Source organism: Lampetra planeri, chromosome 15 (assembly GCF_965212315.1).
Source record: "Lampetra planeri chromosome 15, kcLamPlan1.2.h2, whole genome shotgun sequence".
Lineage (NCBI taxonomy): Eukaryota > Metazoa > Chordata > Hyperoartia > Petromyzontiformes > Petromyzontidae > Lampetra > Lampetra planeri.
Genome location: NC_136121.1, coordinates 643,624 through 662,657, shown reverse-complemented (window position 1 = coordinate 662,657; position 19,034 = coordinate 643,624). Strand labels below are relative to the sequence as shown.

The 19,034-nt window shown below is 54.8% G+C and overlaps 1 protein-coding gene across 2 annotated transcripts in view; it reads left to right on the top strand.

Moving 5' to 3' along the window:
• LOC144722577 (protocadherin Fat 1-like) overlaps positions 1 to 19,034 on the top strand; it is a 110,310-nt gene that overhangs the window by 31,133 nt on the left and 60,143 nt on the right. For both annotated transcript variants that reach the window (XM_078600774.1, XM_078600775.1), the window contains exon 2: positions 2,462 to 5,771. In XM_078600774.1, coding sequence (XP_078456900.1) covers positions 2,498 to 5,771 — 3,274 coding nt within the window. In that variant the 5' untranslated portion in view covers positions 2,462 to 2,497. The remainder of the gene's footprint in view (positions 1 to 2,461; positions 5,772 to 19,034) is intronic.

Genomic DNA, 19,034 nt, shown 5'->3' with positions numbered 1-19,034 from the left:
GATCTCATCGCTCGTGAGATGAATCGACAAGCCCGCCTTGGGTGTTTTCATTTTGGCACAGATCATCGGGGGTCCTGAACGAGATATTCTGCAAGTCGGCTTACTCGCACGTCAGTCATCGGCCCCCTACTGCGAAAACTTGGCGGGATGGTCCTGAAAAAGAGTCTTGAGACTCAGACTTTTATGAGTAAACAAGTTTAAATAAAATAAATGATACAAATTACGTGTTTTCCAGTACAATTTGCGGATAACAGGAAGTTGTGCTGACACGACACTGCTCTCATCTGCAATTTCGTTTATCCGGCCACATTATGGCTTAGAAGAGATGTCTTTTGTTGCACTTACGGAGCCCTGTAAGTGCACCGAAGTGCGTTAACATCGCATGCCACCATGCTCATATATTTAACAGCCTTCGCAAAACAAGAAACGCACGCCCGCTAATTGCCGCAATCAATTTGGCATTGCGCAGCGACCGTGCCGCATGGCACGGCCGCAAATTTAAAACGTCGCCGTCATCCGGCGAGGGCCTCAACGGGAGGTCCGTTGGTGGGGTTCTCTTCTTCCCACGTAGATTCACGAAGAAAGGGGTCCGTAAGAGTTTTGTACGTCTGCCATTAGCGCATAAGTGCTGGTTTTTATCTGATTTGTGGGTTAGTGTTCCACCCATCTCCTTTGTTAACTTCCCTGGTACCTGAATGGCGCGCGAGAGGCCAGGTGTGAGACTCGGAGGAGTGTTGTGCAGTGTGCGTGGGTGCGTGTGATCCGCTTGTGGGGAGCGCCAGTTCAGTGGTTAGCGCCACAGCGCTACGAACCGAGCGACCAGAGTTCAATTCCCGCTCGCAGCGAAGATCAGTGACAAATTTCTGAACTGGACCTGGGCCCTCCCCTAGGTCGACTCGGCCTACATCGGCACTGGGGAGACAAAGGCGGCCGGGCGTGCTGTTAGCCACCCACCCCCTCGTGTCCCATGCCGGCCTTCTTTGGTGCTCGCTAACAGCGCTTGTCCCAAAAGTTTGTTAAGGCTACACGGGGGGATATTTGTCTCTGTCCGTGACCTGGTCTGCACAGGCTGTGAGAGTGCCTTTGTGCTGACAGAGCACGCCGCTATGGGTGAATGGGAACAGGTGGCGCGTCCTGCCAGGGCAGCCATTGTCGCGCTCGCGCTCCCCGTGCGGATCCAGTGAATGAGGAATGAGTTGACACAGAGCGGGGCACCGCCTCCCACCGCGACACGCTGGCCCGTGGGAGCCGGGCGCGACCTGACACGTTACGTTCGTCACCTGGTGTGGGGGCGCTTCAATTTGTGGGGGAACAGCTGAACGATTGTAACGACGAGGGAGCCGTCGCAGCGCTGTCATTTATGCAAGCAAATCGATTCTTGGACTGAGCCGCCGTAACAGCTCCCCATCTAAATCTCATTACCGCCGCAGTGCTGAGCAGTAGAGGCGTTGTGGTGGCGCATGGATTCATTGATTCATATTGATCGTTATGTTCGTGGCACATGCATCTGATTATATTGTTTCTCCATGTGTATGCTACGTGCTATGGATTCCTGCGACCAAGACGTTGCCTCCTTTACATTTGTTTCCATTACGGCCACACACACGGTGTTACCGACGAACGTGTGGTGACCGTTTGTTGAATCTGAATATTTATCTATACTGGAGGAATCCGATGAGCTGTAAAGCCCTTTTCCACGGATATCCGGAAGTTGGACGTTGCATCGCCAATGGTGGGGCGCCGCTACGAGCGGCCGCCGTGGTTGTGAGCGCACGGGCGCCGTGCCCAGTGGAGCCGGGGGATCGCCTCCGCCCGGTGTGAATCCCTCGCGCGTCTTGTCGCAACCCCCCCCACCCCCACCCCCCAGCTTCATACGGACCGCAGGGAATCTCGTGGGATGATGCTGCACGCCGCTCGCAGGCGGCCCTCTCGAAAACCGCCGTTGTGGTGGCACGCATATATAAACCCCGCGCACACACAATATATATGTGTTGAGTGGTGGAGGAGTGGTTTGGCACGAGAACCCCCAACATGTTAGTTTGATTCCTGGCCAAACTTAACATCAGTGGTGAGTGTAATTAGAGCTAATCCTGTCCTCCTCCTGCTGTCTTCTCCAACCCACAATGACCAGCTTGGTGAAGTGTGGTCAAACAACCACCACGGCCGACTCGGCATGGCGAGGCCTTCATCCAGCGTTGGATTGACAACAGGACTGCAAGTTACGCTGCCTGCGGGAGGATTGATGATGAATACTCCAAATCCATCTGCCTGACCTTGCAAAAATAATAGACTCGGGCCGACGCAAAGTCAGGGGAATATGTATCATCTTTTGTTGTCCTAATTAAATTACACGCAAATCTGTATTCACTACATGGCGAGTAGCTACGTGTTAATGCGCGAGACGCGAGCGTATTTGGCGACGTTCGGGTGGCCGCGTCTCACAGCGCATTTGTTTCCGCAGGCGCTGGCGGTGAGGCGACCTGCCGGGGTTGCGGCGATGGCGTGGGGGCCGGCGATGCACGTGCTGCTCCTCCTCTCTTGGCTGGTGGCGCTCGGCGGGGCGTGGCGCGCGGAGGCGCCCGGCTCCGCGGTTCCCCTGCGCCTCCAGTTCACGCGGCCCGTCTACAACGCCACCATCTACGAGAACTCCGCCGTCAAAACGTACGTGGAGAGCCGCGAGATGATGGGCGTCCCGCTCGGCGATGCTTCGTGGGACGTCAAGTACAAGGTCGTGTCCGGCGACGACGACCACTTCTTCAAGGTAGAGGAGTACACGGTGGGAGACTTCTGCTTCCTGCGAATCCGAACCAAGGGCGGGAACGCGGCCATGCTGAACCGCGAGGTGAGCGACCGGCACCTGCTCACGGTGAAGGCCACGGTGAGGAGCGAGAACCTGGAGGCCTGGACCAAGGTCCTCGTGCAGGTGCTCGATACCAACGATTTGCGCCCGCTCTTCTCTCCGACCTCGTACTCCGTGACCGTCGGGGAGAACGCCCCGCTGCGCACCACCGTCGCCAGGGTGACGGCCACGGACGCCGACGTCGGCACCAACGGCGAGTACTACTTCAGCCTCGGGGAGAGGACGGACGTATTCGCCGTCCACCCCACCACGGGCGTGGTGATGCTCACGGGCCGGCTGGACCCCGAAGTCCGGGTGTACAACCTGGAGGTGCTGGCGGTCGACCGTGGCACGAAGCTGTACGGCAGCGGCGGCGCGAGCAGCGCGGCGCGCCTCACGGTCCGCGTCGAGCGCCGCAACGAGCACTCCCCTGCCGTGTCGGCCGCCGCCACCCTCGCGCCGTCGTCCGCGGCCGCCGCCGGGGGCGCCACCTACGCCGTGCTGACGGTGACGGACGAGGACGCGGGCCAGGCCGGGGAGATCGCGTCGGTGGCCGTCGTGGCGGGCGACCCGCTCGGGGAGTTCCGCGTGGTGAAGGCGCCCGGGGCGCACGAGTACTGGATCCAGGCGGACGGGGAGGTGGACTGGGACGGCCGCCCCAACGGGCGCAACCTCACCGTGCAGGCCAAGGATCGCGGGCAGCCGCCGCGCTTCTCCGCGGGCAAGGTGGTGACCCTGCGGGGCCCCCGGGGTCACGGGCTCGACGCTCGCTTCGAGAAGAGCGAGTACAAGGTGCACCTGAGCGAGTTTGCGCCGCCGGGCAGCCAGGTGGCCCTCGTCCGGGCCGCGCCCCACAGCCCGAAGCTCCGCTACCACCTGAAGGCGAGCAGCGACAGCGCCAGGTTCGAGATCGACGCCCACACCGGGCTCGTCACCTGCGCCGCCCCGCTCGACGTCCTGCAGGCGGAAGTGTTCGAGCTGGAGGTGACGACCAATGCCGGGCTCGCTTCCGCGAGGGTCGTGGTCAAGGTGAAGGACGAGAACAACCACCTGCCGACGTTCAAGCACTCGTCGTACAAGGCGGTCGTCAACGAGAACGTCCCCGTGGGCAGCAGCGTCGTCAGGGTGCTCGCCACCGACCTGGACACTGGCGACAACGGCTACGTGACCTACAGCATCGCCAACCAGGAGCCGCTGCCCTTCTCCATCGACCCCTTCACGGGGGTCATCAGCACGGCCGACGAGCTGGACTATGAGGTGATGTCGCGCGTCTACTCGCTGCGCGTACGCGCCTCCGACTGGGGCTCACCGTACCGCCACGAGGCGGAGACGCTGGTCACGGTCGCCGTCGGCAACCTCAACGACAACCGGCCGGCGTTCGAGCGCGTGGCCTGCGTCGGCACCGTCCCCCGGGACCTGGAGGTGGGCGAGCACGTCGCCACGGTGTCGGCCATCGACGCCGACGAGATGCAGCTAATCCGCTACGACTTCGTTTCCGGAAACGAGCCGGACACGTTCGCGCTGGACCCGTCGTCCGGGGTGGTGTCGCTGCGGCGGCCGCTGACGGACGCGGCCGGCCACGGCAGCTACAGCCTGCGCATCCGAGCCACCGACGGAGAGAACGCCGCCGGGCCCATGTTCATCAACCTCACCGTGGCGAGCGAAGGCAGCGTCCTGACCCTGCGGTGCCAGGAAACCGGTGCGGCCAAGGCGCTCGCCGAGAAGCTGCTGCGGACCGGCCGCTACCGGAGCGGCCGCCTCGGCGCGGAGGCCTTCGGCGACGTCCACGGCGTGAACTGGCACGCGCCCGAGTTTGGCGAGGGGTTCCCGTCTCCGACGAGCGTGCCCGAGGACCTGGCGGTGGGGGCCACGGTCGCCACGGTCACGGCCACGGACGCGGACGGCGGCTTCGACGGCAAGGTGGTGTACGTCATCTCCGGTGGCAACGACCACAGCTGCTTCTCCATCGAGGGCGACACGGGGCGCGTCAAAGTGCTCTTGCCGCTGGACCGGGAGCAGAGCGACGCTCACACGCTCAACATCACGGCTTACGACCTCGGAATTTTGCAAAAGTCATCGTGGAGGCTTTTGCTGGTCAAGGTTTTGGATGTGAACGACAACCCTCCCGAATTCCTCCAGCCGGCGTACTCGGTCACGATCCCGGAAAATGCCGAGCAAGGAAAACAGGTCATCCAGGTGGAAGCCGTGGACAGGGACGTCGGGGACAACGGGAGGGTGACCTACCGTCTCCTCACCTACAACGAGCAGTTCGAGATCGACGGCGAGAGCGGGGTGGTGCGGGTCGTGGGCCCCCTGGACAGGGAGACGGTGAGCGTCCACCACCTGACGGTGGAGGCGAGCGACCGCGCCGAGCTGGACCCGCGCCTCTCCTCCACGGCGACGGTGGCGGTCTTCCTGGAGGACGTCAACGACAATCCGCCCGAGTTCGTGCCGCCCCATTCGAAGGTGCGCGTGCGCGAGGACCTGCCGCCGGGCACCGTGGTGGCGTGGCTGGAGACGCGCGACGCCGACCTGGGCGCCAGCGGGCAGGCCCGCTACTCGCTGCTGGACGACGGCGACGGCGCCTTCGAGGTGGACAAGCTGTCGGGCGTCGTGCGGCTGGCGCGCGAGCTCGACTTCGAGAGCCGCGAGCTCTACAACCTGACGGCGCGCGCCAAGGACAAGGGGCGGCCCGCGTCGCTCTCCGCCACGTGCTCGCTCGTCGTGGAGGTGGTGGACGTCAACGAGAACCTGCACGCCCCCGAGTTCTCCAGCTTCGTGGCGCGGGCGTCCGTGCGCGAGGACGTCGCGATCGGCACCGAGGTGCTGACGGTGTCGGCGCAGGACGGCGACGCCGGGCGGGACGGAGAGGTGCGCTACTCCGTCCGCGATGGCAGCGGCCTGGGCGTGTTCTCCATCCACCCTGAGACTGGTGAGTGAGCGCGGGCGCCTTGCGAGATGATGACGACGAGGGCGGGCCCCGGCCCACGTGCGCGCTGACCAGAACTCGTGCTCGCACGAATGAACGACGGTGTTTATTGAAGGAAATTACCGCTGCTTGATGGACATATTTGGCCTTGTACCATGGTCCTCGGGCAATTTACCTTGACCACAGTGGGGGATTGTTCCCATTATTGCCTTGGTGTTTGTTCGCCTGTGTGTTTGTTCCCCCTGCGTGCGTGTGTCACCGTGCTTGCTCGTGCGTTGAGTGTATTACTGCCGATTTGTGAGAATTTGTCGACTGTATATGCTGTCAAACACAAGTGAGCGAACCATCACTGTCGAGGTGGCCGTAGATTGCCGTGCGGTTTTTGTTTTGATGTTAAACTGTGCCGCAAGTTGAAAATCCTGATTGTCGATGTGCATCCACTTCTGAAGGCGTTCTGTCACAAAGCAGCACGATTAGAAGCTTTTTGCTCACAAAATGTGTACTTTTTAAATCCTTTATATTAAGTTTGCTTGCTTGCTTGCTTGCGTGCTTGCTTGCTTGCTTAGGACCGTGCAAATCTTTCGCTCGTTTTTTAACCCACTTCCCGTGATCCAATCGAGCTGACATTTTCCACACAGACTCGTTGTGACAGACAATTCATGTTCGTGAATTCCCAAAATTTTACACTTTTTAGGCAAAAAAAAAATATTTTACATATATTCAAATATAACTCATTCATCGCTTTGGCTGAACGTCACAGTATAAGAGCCCAGAGCGTAACCCCTCCACAGGCCGTGGCGGAGTAGCGCAGTTGGTAGCGCCTTCACTTCCCATGCTAAAGGTCGCGGGATCGATCCCCGCGTCCTCCACAGGCGAATATATTTTTAAATCCTTTATATTAAGTTCGCTGCCACGCATATAAAGGATTTATAGTGAAAAACTTTGTTTTTACGGGTTATACTTATTTAAGCGTTTTAACTTCAAAAGCTCAATTGACCAAAAGCACAGCTGGACTTCAAACCGTATCATTCTTTCATGTGAGTTGTTAAAAAAAAATCTTAAGTTTTTAAATGCGGCTTTGTTTCTATCGTCCGCACAGCGGCCGCTGTTGAAATATCCAGGGGTGGGGCACACCCAGCGACGATCCGTGTCTTTGACGTTGCTGATTTATGGAGGGGAAGGCCTCGCTACGAATCACGATTTTTTTGTTATAAATGAGCGTTAAACGTTCACCCGGCGCTCGCTGCATTCCAGTCGTTCCCGCCTGTGCTCACTCCCAACGGTTTTTTATTTTTGGGGTGCGGCCGTGCTGGAGGTGTTAAAATCTCGCGTTTTGGGGGGGAATGCGCTCTGCGGCTTGGCCGCTCTCCACCCCGTCTCGACACCGCATGGCGATGATGGAAACCACATTACTGTTTTTTTATTTTAAAAAATAATACATGTACTTTTAAAAGATCCAATTCAAAACGTGTGTGACCTACATCGGTGCCAAACTCCGATTCTTACGGAGCAGATGTGAAGAGCTGCCCTCTGGTCGGCAACAAAGGGGGGGACGGTCGCGCGCACACGCACGGTGCGCCGGCCGACACGATCTCGTGCTCCATGTCACCACGCGGCGACGTGGCCCGTTCCGCCCGCAATCCCACCACGCAATTCTACACTAAACTATAAACTGTTCAAAACTTTTTTTTTCTTTTATCAGGTAAAGCCCACTCGGCCATATATCTCTTTTTCAGAAGCAACCTGGCCACAAATGATAGCTCAACAAAAAGGGGCTTATCACGTGGACATTTCTATCAGCCAAATGCTCTTCAAACACGTGTTGTTGTTTTTTCTAAATGTGGAGGGAAAATGCGGAGGACCCTGTTAAAAATGCACACGACCACGGGGAGAACACACAAACAAACTCCATATGTATACGGGCGTCAGTGTCGGGATCGAGGCTACGATCTCCAAACACATGCTCAGTAATACAGGGGCACACCTTCGGTGGCACTGATCGAGCAGCGTGCAGTGCCTGAGCGGAGTTGGGTTGGATTTCCTCAGATATCCTATTATTAGTAGTATTATTATTGACCCTTGTTTACCCAGGAAAGCCTCACTGAGTCCTCAACGTTTTTAATGAGGGTCCTGCCAAGTTTTCGCAGTTGGGGATGACATTGCTGCTGCGTGTAACCCCAGCCGAGTATTTTTCAGGAAATGTTTCCGCATTGGGACGTTTGCCCACCGCCAGTTGCATTGCGTGGGGTGCGACAGGGATGTCCTCTGACTCCCACATTATTTAACATTTATTTCGACTGCGTAGTTCGTGAAGCCTTCAATAGCTGTACCGGGGGAATTTCCATTTGGTACAGATATAATGGGAGGCTGATCGACGCCCGGGTGCGATCAAGGGATGGCTCCCTATTGGTCAACCACGTTATGTATGCCGATGATTTGGTAATAGCTGCTCATTCAGAAGAGGAGTTGGAGACGCTGCTGCTGAGACTGGAGCGTGCCACTAAGAGGTGGGGCCTTACCATCAGCCCCACCAAAACTAAGCACCTGCCTGGGTATTTTGTACCATCGGACACTCCACCCCCACAACTCCCAATTGGTGATGGGGCAGTTGTGGAGAGAGTGGAGAGTTTCCCATACCTGGGCAGTGTGCTTATGACCGGCTCCAGTTTATCAGCAGAGGTCTCACTCCGAATCAGTCGAGCGGCAATATCTTTTCATCGTTTGCGTAACGCTGTGTGGAAGCTACCTGGTCTGTCGCTCCGCACGAAGCTTCAGGTCTTCTCGGCCACGGTCATTCCCTCCCTTCTCTACGCTTGCGAAACGTGGACCCCCCTAGTGGAGCATCTTCGCCGGTTGGAAACATTTAGGCTGGCCTGCCTACGATCCATCCTGGGTTTAACCAGGCTGGATTGTGTGAGGAGCTCACAAGTCCTTGAAAGATCTGGGCACAGTCCCATCAGTGAGCTCCTCCGGCAGGCAAGGCTGCGTTGGCTGGGTCATGTAGCCCGCATGCCCAGCCACCGCATGCCTAAACAGCTTTTGTTCGGCCGGATCGAGGGGGCTAAACGGGCGCGGCACGGGCTAGAGAAGAGATGGAGTGATGTGGTACAGGAGGACGTGGAGCTGAGTGGACTTGCCGATGACTGGTACCAGCGGTGTCAAGATCGGCCTCAGTGGAGGAGGCTCGTGAAGGACGCTACTGGGCAGTTGGAGGCAGTCGCCCTCCAACAACAACGGAGGGCGGAGGAGCGACGCTCACAACAACGAGCGGAGCGCCGGGTGGCTAAAGCACAGCAAGTTGGTACAGTAGGGGGCACAGGTGGTGCATCAGCCAGTCATCTCGGTCATCTCGGTCAGTCGACCCGTGGCACCTGGGTCTGCCCCGTGACCTCCTGCCAGCGGGCGTTCGACACTTCACGTGGCCTCAAGGTGCACATGGCCTGGCACAAGCGTCGTGGTGACGTCACCGCCACTTAGTGGCGAATGGCGGTTGTTGTTGTTGTGTGCGTGCGTGTGTGTGCGTGCGTGCGTGTGCGCGCGCATGTGTTTTTAAGCTAACAACGGATGGATCTTTGACACCAATAACGGACGCGAGTGTGTCGCACACGCCGTCGCGTCCGTCACACACCTCGCCTTGTGCGTGACACTCGCATCTCCTCGTCTTCTGCTGTCATTCAGCTTCCCCAATGAGGCATAGCTTCGAACGCGGTGCACCACTCTGCCTGTGTCCGTGCCGGTGAAGCGGAACGCGCACTGTTCACACTCGCACTGGGGAATTTCCTCTCCGCTTCTGGAAATGCTGCTTCTTTGGATGGAGTTTGTAACTTTGGGTTAACAGGTCACACTTTAAAATGAACCTAAACTAAAAAAAACAAATTCACCACCTATGGCCAACTGAGCAGTGGGCTCAATGAACCCTGGCCGGAATGTGAACTCATAATCTCACAGCGAGGTGTCCCCTGCTCTGCCAGTCGATCTACGTCACTATATTATTGATAATGCTTCCACAGAAGAGCGTGCCTCTGATCATGTTTCTTTCCACCGAATTCACTTTTTGTGATTCTTTTCAATGCATTTTTTAATTAGTTTTTTTGCTTTTTAAGTATTACAGTATAATAGAACCAGAATGTGTATTTATATTGGAGTAGTCTGAACTATGAAGCTATTTTTTTACAGATGTCCAGTAGGGGCGGGTTAGCAAGTTACATCAACCAAAAAAAATAATAAAGGATGCTATAAACTCTTTTTATTTTACCAGGCAAGGCCCACTGAGCTATGTAGCTCTTTTCAGAAGTAACCTGCCCACAAATGATAGCTCAACGAAGTGGCTTATCATGGGGAAATTTATAGCAGCCAAATACTCTCTTGATTCTAAGTTTGGAGAAAAATCCACATGACCACGGGGAGATAGAGAGACATGGACTCCAAATATATTCGGGCATCAGGGTCGGGATCGAACCTCCTGCATTCCAGGCGAGGTATTTAACATCTCGCCACTGTGGCTCCCTTTGCTGATGAGATGCAGTAAAGTCAAAACTGGTCCCAGGTTGCATTGCTTGAGCAAATGCAATGCATCTTGTGCGATCAAACACCTTAACATTTACAAGTAAACGCATCTCAAGACGCTAAGCGTGAGATGGGACACACACACACACACGCTGTGACCGTAGGTTATAGAGAAGGATGTGGGTGATGGCTGGGACAGCACGTGACTGAGGAAAAGGAGGAGAGGCCTACAGCGTACGACAGGTCACATGGAGGTCCTGTGAGAGGGGAAGGCGGAGGAGAGAAAGTTCCGGAGGCTGGATTTTAGTGCAAGGATAGAGCCACGAGTCACTCCTTAGGTATCGTTAACTGCGAGGGCTGTAGCCTGATGGCTAAAACGCGATTTGCTTATGACAAGCTCGGCAATATCCCTTGCCCACAAATCTATTGTCAAGCGGAGAGCGGTGCGTTGCAAACTCCTCCATGGTGGGGCCCAATCACTGCTGCTGGGCCCAGGGGTTCTCCGAGGTGGCCCGTGGTCATGCTGCGCGGGGAGCGGGAAAGCCGGTGGCGTGGGCTGCTTCCGCGACTTGGTCGAGCGCGAGCGTCGGGCTGTGATCGCACGTGGCAGGAAACTGGGTGTGCAGCGGATGTAGGCCCAGACAGTGTTATGACAGGCAGGTAAATGGTGCGTGTCAAAACCGTTAACGTTGTGAAGCGAACGTTCTGGCAAATTTGATTCGTGCGGTTTCTCTGCATCCTTGCCTCCGCCGCCCACCGGTCGTGTCTTTAATCCCAACAATTAGCAACTCCTGTTAGGGTCACGGAAGGTGATGCAGAGAGAGTTCTTTGGTGCGGGCACTCTGTGCGCTTTGTGCGCCGTGTGCCCGCCCCTGCCACCTTACTTCCCCCACCCACTGCAGATTTTGTGGTTCTCTTGCCTGATGTGGCTCGCGCAAATGTTAGAACTTTGTTATAATTCTCGTTTAAGTAACAAATATTCATGCCATGTCAAGAAAACAAGTCAAGATTTTTTGTTGTTGCTACATTATATCTGCACGTGACGTTTGCAGCATTTTCAGGACAAGGGTCGTTCAGTAATTGCTGATAGTTGTCAGCTGATGTTTTCCGCCCACTAATTGGCGCCCTTGTGGGCACGTGACAGTCCCAGGTGACGACGACGCTGCCGCAGACCGCGGCCCATTTCCCAGCATTGGATTTTTTTTATTCCGCGGCTACTCGATTGGCACTGGCTTACGCCGCTCTCTCATTAGCGTCAGCCAGTCGCGCGTAGTCTGACGACGGCCCCCTTTGCTTGGACTAGGCCTAATCAAATAATTCGTTGTGAATATTCATGGCTGGGTCGCTGGCTCCCCTCGAGCCCGCTTTGACCACACGCTGCTGCCAGGGCTCGTGCCGCTCTCACGCAGGTGGCCACATCGACGTTAGGCCCCTGAGTTGACCACTGCAGCCACAGAGGCACATTTAAAAATGTGCCCACTGCAGCCACGGACACTTCAAAGTTTGATGTTGAGCTCTGGTCATAAGCGGCCGCTGGCACCATTCCTCATATCGGACGGTTACCACCGAGACTTTAAGTTGGGGCCGAGCTGGTGACACAGACTGATTCTGTGCCGTGCCAGGGGGGTCGTGACCCACGGCAGCTAGCGGGGACCCCACGGGCGATCGCTGCTCACGGACAAACTCTCGACGGACGTGTGCCGAGTTTTCTTCCTGGTTTGCCAGCAAATTTAGCAGGACAGCGGCACCCGCCGCCTCCGTTGGGCAGACGCGCAGCAAAACGGGGTCCACACAATCACGAGTCCATGTGAGAAGACCATTCGCTCAAAGCACGCGCTGCCCAGAGCCATGGCCCCCCTTTGGAGAGGCGACAGATTCCAAACGACCGAGCGTGGCTCTCGCGTCCTCTTCGTACCAGAGTCTGCGAGCACCCCGGCGTCCAGCTGACGAGCGCTCCTCTCTCTCTCTCTCGCACCTCGACTCCCTGCTGTGCGATCTGCAAATTTACCTCCACGTTTTTCGTTTTTGCCGAACCTCAGGGCGAGCGCCGTTACACCCCCCCCACCCGTCCTCGCGGGGCGCTCTCTCTCGCGCGGGGGAACAGCGCTCGCATTGTTCCCGCTAAGCCTTTGACGTCGTTCAGGTCTGGGTGCACGGCGTCCGGGATCACCGGCGGCCCGCACGAGCGGCCCACACACGGTGCAGCGCCCGGGGGGGGGGGGTTGTCTGCGTTTTCAATCGGGAGCGCGTGCACTACCGGGACATTCCCATACAGTCGCCTTTGTCTGTGCAGTAATAGCGAGAGAGAATTTCTGTAAATAACCGTGAGTGACAGTCTCATTAGAGCGGCACGGACCAGTGGTTTTTTTGCAAGGGCAGCATCAGCGTATTGGCAACGCCACCTTGCCATATTTAGTAATCGGCTCTCAAATAACACCTGGAAGGAAAACGCCGGGAGGCAAAACACCGTGCCCACGGCACCGTTTCCGTGGCCCTTGCAGATAGACGGGTGACTAACGGTGAGGACCCAAGGCCTGTTTGGAGCATCCGATTGGTGAATTCTGACTGGCTGTGCAGAGAAGGGCCTTTGCCGTAAACAACTGCCTAATGTCGAAAATAAATAATCGGACGATACGTCTCCTTCATGTATCTGTCCACTTCAAATATATTACGCAATCCATCATCCCCACGCCATTCTGGAAGTGAATCATTTCGGTAGCATTGATTCATTACACGCAAACTTTGGACCCATTTCGACATACATTCTCTCACCTGCAGAGTCAGGCTTGCCTGAACCAGTGCTGGAGAACAGCCAGATATTATAGGCAAGGACTCTCTCTCTCTCTCCAGATATGGGTCCTAGTTTACAGTTATGTATATGTTTCTTTTTGAAGGAAGTGAAAGCTATTTTCAGTTTTGGTTCATACACCACTGCCAATTATTTTTTCATGGATGTATTTGTACTTCAAATAACTCCGATGATATAGCAACACATTTAACTCGGATTAGCTTGTACCGGGACACGATGAACAATGGGTTTAGCGAACACACGGAAAAGATTTGCGATGCGGTGCGCGGCGCATGACAGGAAGAGTCGGCCGCCTTACTCCGTTCATCTCCACATTTTTCGGGGGAAGCGAGGGGGGGTGAAGCCGCGCCACGCAACGAGCGGCTCCATCGCTCGGCCTCGCAAAGCCCGGTGCCCTTTAGGTGGCATCGTGGGATGAAACCCCCCGGTGCCAGGTGGAGCCCTCCCTCGCGTGCCCTCGACGAGGGCCGCTCGCAGCCGTCGGCGTGGGCAAAGCGCAGAGGCGCCCGGCGCCAAGACGCCTGCAATGCGGGGACCAACCGCCTCGCCGGCCCAGGGTGCCGTTTTCGCTCCTGCTCGTCGCGTTTCCGTGCGTTGATGCCACGCGCTGATATCGCGCAGAGCTGACGCCGTTGTTGCCGGCGTGCTCGTCACAAGTAAAGGCATCCTCGTGTTAAAGGCACATTATCAAAGGGTCCCACGACTTGAATATGTACACTTGTCTAACCCAGGTCTCCCTTGAGAAGAGACTCCTGCAGAGTTTGTTTCTAGTTAAAGACGAAAATTTGACTTCAACTCTGGCTCAGGACTCCGTAGGGATGAAAAACAGTGATAGCAATCAAACCGAGCAAAAACAAATTGCGCCATGTCCGTGTTTATCTTTGCCTGGAAATGACGGATTTTCAAGGTGTGGTAAATGCTTGAGCCTGCAATAGTTGCTAGGTGGTCAAGGGGAAATGCAAAGTTCAAATCAACAAATCTCTAAAAATGCAAACAACCTTGCCATATGATCACGGGGGTCGGCGTGCTCTCGCGCTGAGAGAAAGTTCCCCGAGTAAAAACACGTTGGGAGGGCTCGCTGAGGGTTTCTGGGTAAACGTTAAAATTTTTTGTGAACACGGTTTCTCAGGCTTGAGTTTCAGTGAAGAGGGGGTGGCAATCATCTTCTTGGTTTTTGGCACTTTTAACATTTTTTTTAATTGTAATGTCAATTGTTTACTGTTCACTTGCTATATAACAGTTACATTTTGATACGGTGCATGTCTGTTCACTGTGAAATGTAAGTGCCAAACGCTGCAGGCCGTATGTTCAGACTGGAGCCGTGGCACTGATTCAGCCACGCTTGAGCTCTGCCCGCTGGTGGGATGCGGGGGGTTTCAAGCTGGGGAGACTCGATGAGCGACTGGGGCCAGGCGGCTATCGGAGGACGTGGCTCTGGGTTGAGGGGTGGGGATGGGTCAGGGGGGGAAGTTTGGGGTTTACTGGGCACAGGTGTCAGCGTTGCAGGGTCACAGGTTAGAATATTTGGGGATTCGGGGTAGAGTGTCAGGGTTTAGGAGCGCAGGGTTATAGGTTAGAGGTTGCGAGCGTTGGGGGTAGGGGGGTAGTATTCATCACTACGCTTGGCCCAGTGTGTAGCTGCGCGGATTTTCTCTAAAGCACAGCGGCGTTAAAACGGTCTGTCATTATCGCCGCGAGCACGCTTCGGCCGCACGCTGTTCCGCGCGGCCCCGACGAGGTGCGGCGCTTGCCGCCTCCGCGGGCTCCTCGCTGTGAGGATTTTTCCATGGCCCCTGCCCCGTGCCCGCTCTGGCGCGGCTGTGGCTGCGATGTTCTGCGCCCGAGGTTGTGAGCGAGGGCTGCGTCGCCCCACTGGGAGTTTGCCCACACGGCTGCTGCTGCCGCTCCCCGCGAGCATCGTAGTGAGTGGATCGGAGAAATTTCCACGAGCTCCCATGTTGCCGTAGTCGTGACTGCATATCTCTCTGGTTCATGGGTAGGGCTGGATTAAGCCTCTGCACCTTCCTGGACACATGAGGCAGATTAGTGACACTTGTGTCCATCAATCAACACTCGAACATTTTCAGATTTTAATTCCCTCGTGGCTTTTAGTGATTGAAGTTAGCAGCAGCTCACGGTCACTGCATTTTATCCATTCATAAAACATTTCCACGTGTCCTTGGTAAAACTGAAACATAACATTTCCTAATTTGAAATTGCGTTTCATATGGTTGAGCTAGCAATGGTACTGAGGTTTGGGTTGGGCAAAGGGTTGGGACGAGGGACAGGGCCACGTGTGTTAACGTTATTGTTGAGATTAAGGTTAGGGTTCACTTTTAGGGCTGATGTTTCCGATGGCCTTGGTGTTGGAACTATCGCTGAGGCTAAAATTACATTTGGGGATGGAATTGAGGCCAACGTTCGTTTGCTTTTGTCATCGTTGCAGGCATCTAGAGGAATCTTCTTTACACTCTCACATTCGCAATTCCCGTGTGCAGAAGTGAGGGATTGTGGGTAGCGTGTCTCCAGATAGTCAGGGGGCAGGGCTAGAGACTCCGTCCCCACCTCACAGAGCCGCCTTGGCACGCGTGCACAGCCCTGACGGGAATTGCTAACGTAAGAATGTCCGGAACATTCCTGGAGTAGCCGACAATGACTACCAAGAACCAGTCTATATAGTTGGGTTGGTGCTGTGGCTAGCACCAAGAATATCAATTATTAAAAACAATTTTTTTGTAATTTACCAAGTAAGAACCATTGAGCTATATTGCTCTTTTTCAGAAGCGACTTGGCCTCAAATGATAGCCCAACGAAGTGGCTGATCACTGGAAATGTATAGCAGCCAAATGCTCCAAACACACGTTGATTCTAACTGTGGAGAGAAAAAAAAACCTGAGGACCCAGACAAAAATCCACATGACCACGAGGATAACATGCAAACTCCAAATATACAGACTTAAAGGTTGGGATCAAACCCACGACTCTTTGTATACCAGCCGAAGGAGTTAACATCTCAAGAAGTGGTTTTGTATGTATTGAGTGTTTGGGTTTGGGGTGTCACTGGGGTTATGGTGGGAGGCGTTTCAGTGGTTTTACTGCTGCTGGGACTAGAGCTGCCTTTGGTGTTCCGATACGATGTTGTGTATTCTGCTTCTGTAGCACTTGTCAGCATGTGCAATGCTTGCGCAGCAGCTACAGGAGAGCTTGCACATATCGGTCATTGTCACATCAGACAATCGGTCTGCATCCGACGCTCGGGGTCCCCCGGTATATATGCGTCCCCGGCTTCAGGAGGTCTAAGGTTACATTCCGTTATATTCCCAGTAGCCACAGTCAACTGTTTAAAACCCGCTCCATTCTAATTTTTCAAACGATTTCTTTTTCACAATTCCACCTTCGGGCTACGAATGTTTTGGAGACATCTGCGAGCACTTAGAAGGCGTGCGAGGGCACGAGCCCCCGCGATGGGCTCGTGCCCCGCCCTGCCGTGAGCGGGGGCCGTGTGCCCGTGCCAGTTCGGCGGCGGTGGCGGCGGGCCCCGTGGCCCTGCCAGAGTAAACGCTGGGGGAGAGGGGGCGGTAGGCCCTCGACCTCGACGATTGCAAGTGGCAGTGGGTGGAGGCCGAGGTGTCCGCTGGGTTCGGGGGCCATGGCGTGGCCACACGGGCAGCAGGAGCTCGTTCCCGCTTCGAGCGTCAACTCGGGCGCCTTGCTGCTGCGTGGAGTCTCGTGGGGTTTCCTCCAGGGTTCTCCGGTTCCCTTCTGTAGCTAAAGAAAAACCCCATTCAATGTAATCTGTTATTTGACAAAACATCCCAATGCTGAAGCATTACCTGCAGGTTACTCAATTGGGATCACACGCAATGGCAACATTGCCCCTTCCTGATGAAAACAAGGCGGGACCCTCCTGGAACTCGGTGAAGCCTTGTTGGGAAAACAAAGCAGAGATCGATAATGATGTGTGGAGCCTGCAGAGATCGATGGTTAATTCACCTTTTGTAAACTTACACGTGCCAGTTAATTTGCTGCGTAGGCATGCGTTGACAGTTGTGCGTGTGTTGTGGTTGAGGGTGTTGATGAGTGGTAGTTACATTTGTGATGTGTAGTGATGGTGGTGGTGGTCATACTTAGTGGATGGATCACATTGTGTGGTAGCTGTCTCATTGTTTGTGAATGTGGCGGTTGTGTGTTGTGACTGTGTGATGGTTGTGTGTAGTGTGACTGCGTGTGGTGGTTGTGTGTTGTGTGATGGTTGTGTGGCTGTGTGATGGTTGTGTGTTGCGTGATGGTTGTGTGTTGTGATCGTGGCGGTTGTGTGTTGTGACTGTGATTGTTTTGTATTGTGACTGTGATTGTTTTGTATTGTGATCGTGGCGGTTGTGTGTTGTGTGTGTGTGGTTTGGTGCTGTGTAGATGTGGGAGTTGTGCTCATCCCATAATTGTGTGTCTCAGCTGCCGGCTTTGATGTGCTGTGCCGGCATGCGAACAAGGCGCCATTCATTGGCTTGGCAGCTGTGTTTGCCTGCAGGCTGCCGTTGAGAAAATATTTGGCCTGCGAACAAGATCGCAGCCTTCAAACGCCTCGCTGTTTACCCGCTCGACGCTCGGCCCCTGCGGCGGCCGGCAGCGTCGTCCCTGCTTGTAGGAGAGAGGGGGCGTCTGGGAGGAAATGTCTTGTTCCGTCTTCAATTGCTGTGGAACCTTCACCGGATTACAGTTGATTGAGCTGGGCCCAATTATTACATCTCCCCGATCTTTACAAACTTCCTTAAATCATTGAAAAATGGGAAGGAACCTTTGGAGGGGTTTTTTTGTTTGCGCGTGTCGATGATTTTCTATAATTGTAAAATGGTCCAACTTTTAGTTTGGGATGGTTCATGCGGTTTGCGTGCGTTGCAATTGAGGCTTTGTGGACGTCACCTTTGTGCTCTGCATCGACTTGACAGTCTGAAGGCCGTCGTAGCGCTCTGCCTTGACTTGCCGATATGACTGTGGAAATGTTCACACTATCGACTCGGCCTGTCTCTCTGTTCTATTGTTAGCGTTTGTTAGCGAGTGACGCGGCGCCGCGTGGGTCGGCGCCTCCACCACTTCCCCACAACCCCCGAAGGTCCGAACGTCGGAGTAGGCGGTGTCCAGGGACTGGACGGGCCGGGTTTCTACGCTCGCTTCACGTTGGAAGCAGTGTTTCACCACAGCATTCAAAGTATTAATTTTAAAAATGTGCACGGTAATATTTGTATCGTCTTGTTCTCTCATAACACCTCGTGTTGTTTTCATAAGGCGAATTGGATATAACACAATAAATGTATTGGGGGAACAATGTTTTTTCTAACGCGGATGAGAGTTTGATATAACGCGATTGAGTGAACGGAATTGCGTTGCGAGAATAGGTTTTCCCCTGTTTTGTTGCCAGAAAAAGGGAAAAACCAATTTTCATATTTTTAGTACTGGCAAAGGAGGTCCCATGATGTAGGAATAAGCGTTTGTAAGGCTGCCTCGGCGAAGCATCGCACAAGGCAGTGGGATGCTGCTGGATGCTTCTAGATGCTACCCACGCGCCCTCAGTCTTTATTCAGCCTGCGTAGGCATCTCACGCGTTATCACGGACTGTGCCTTCCCCTGTATTTCTGCTATTTATTATAACGGGATTTTTCCGTCGTGCGGTGTTCTTCAGGAACGCAACTACCGTGATGTAAGACAACAGACTGTATTAATATTGTAATTTATGTATTTATAGAATGTTGTTTTGTTCCCTATATCCTCTTAAAAGTTCGTTATTTTTGTTAAACAACTGGTGCATATTTACGACCGTGAGTATGGCTTCCGTACCGCCGCTGCTGTTGAAGCACACCTTAGAGTTTGATGTGTTTAGGATATTCTGATCACTCTAGCTCTACAGCTAATAAGTGGCCTGCTGCTGCGGCTGCCGCCGCCACCGCCTTTGCGCC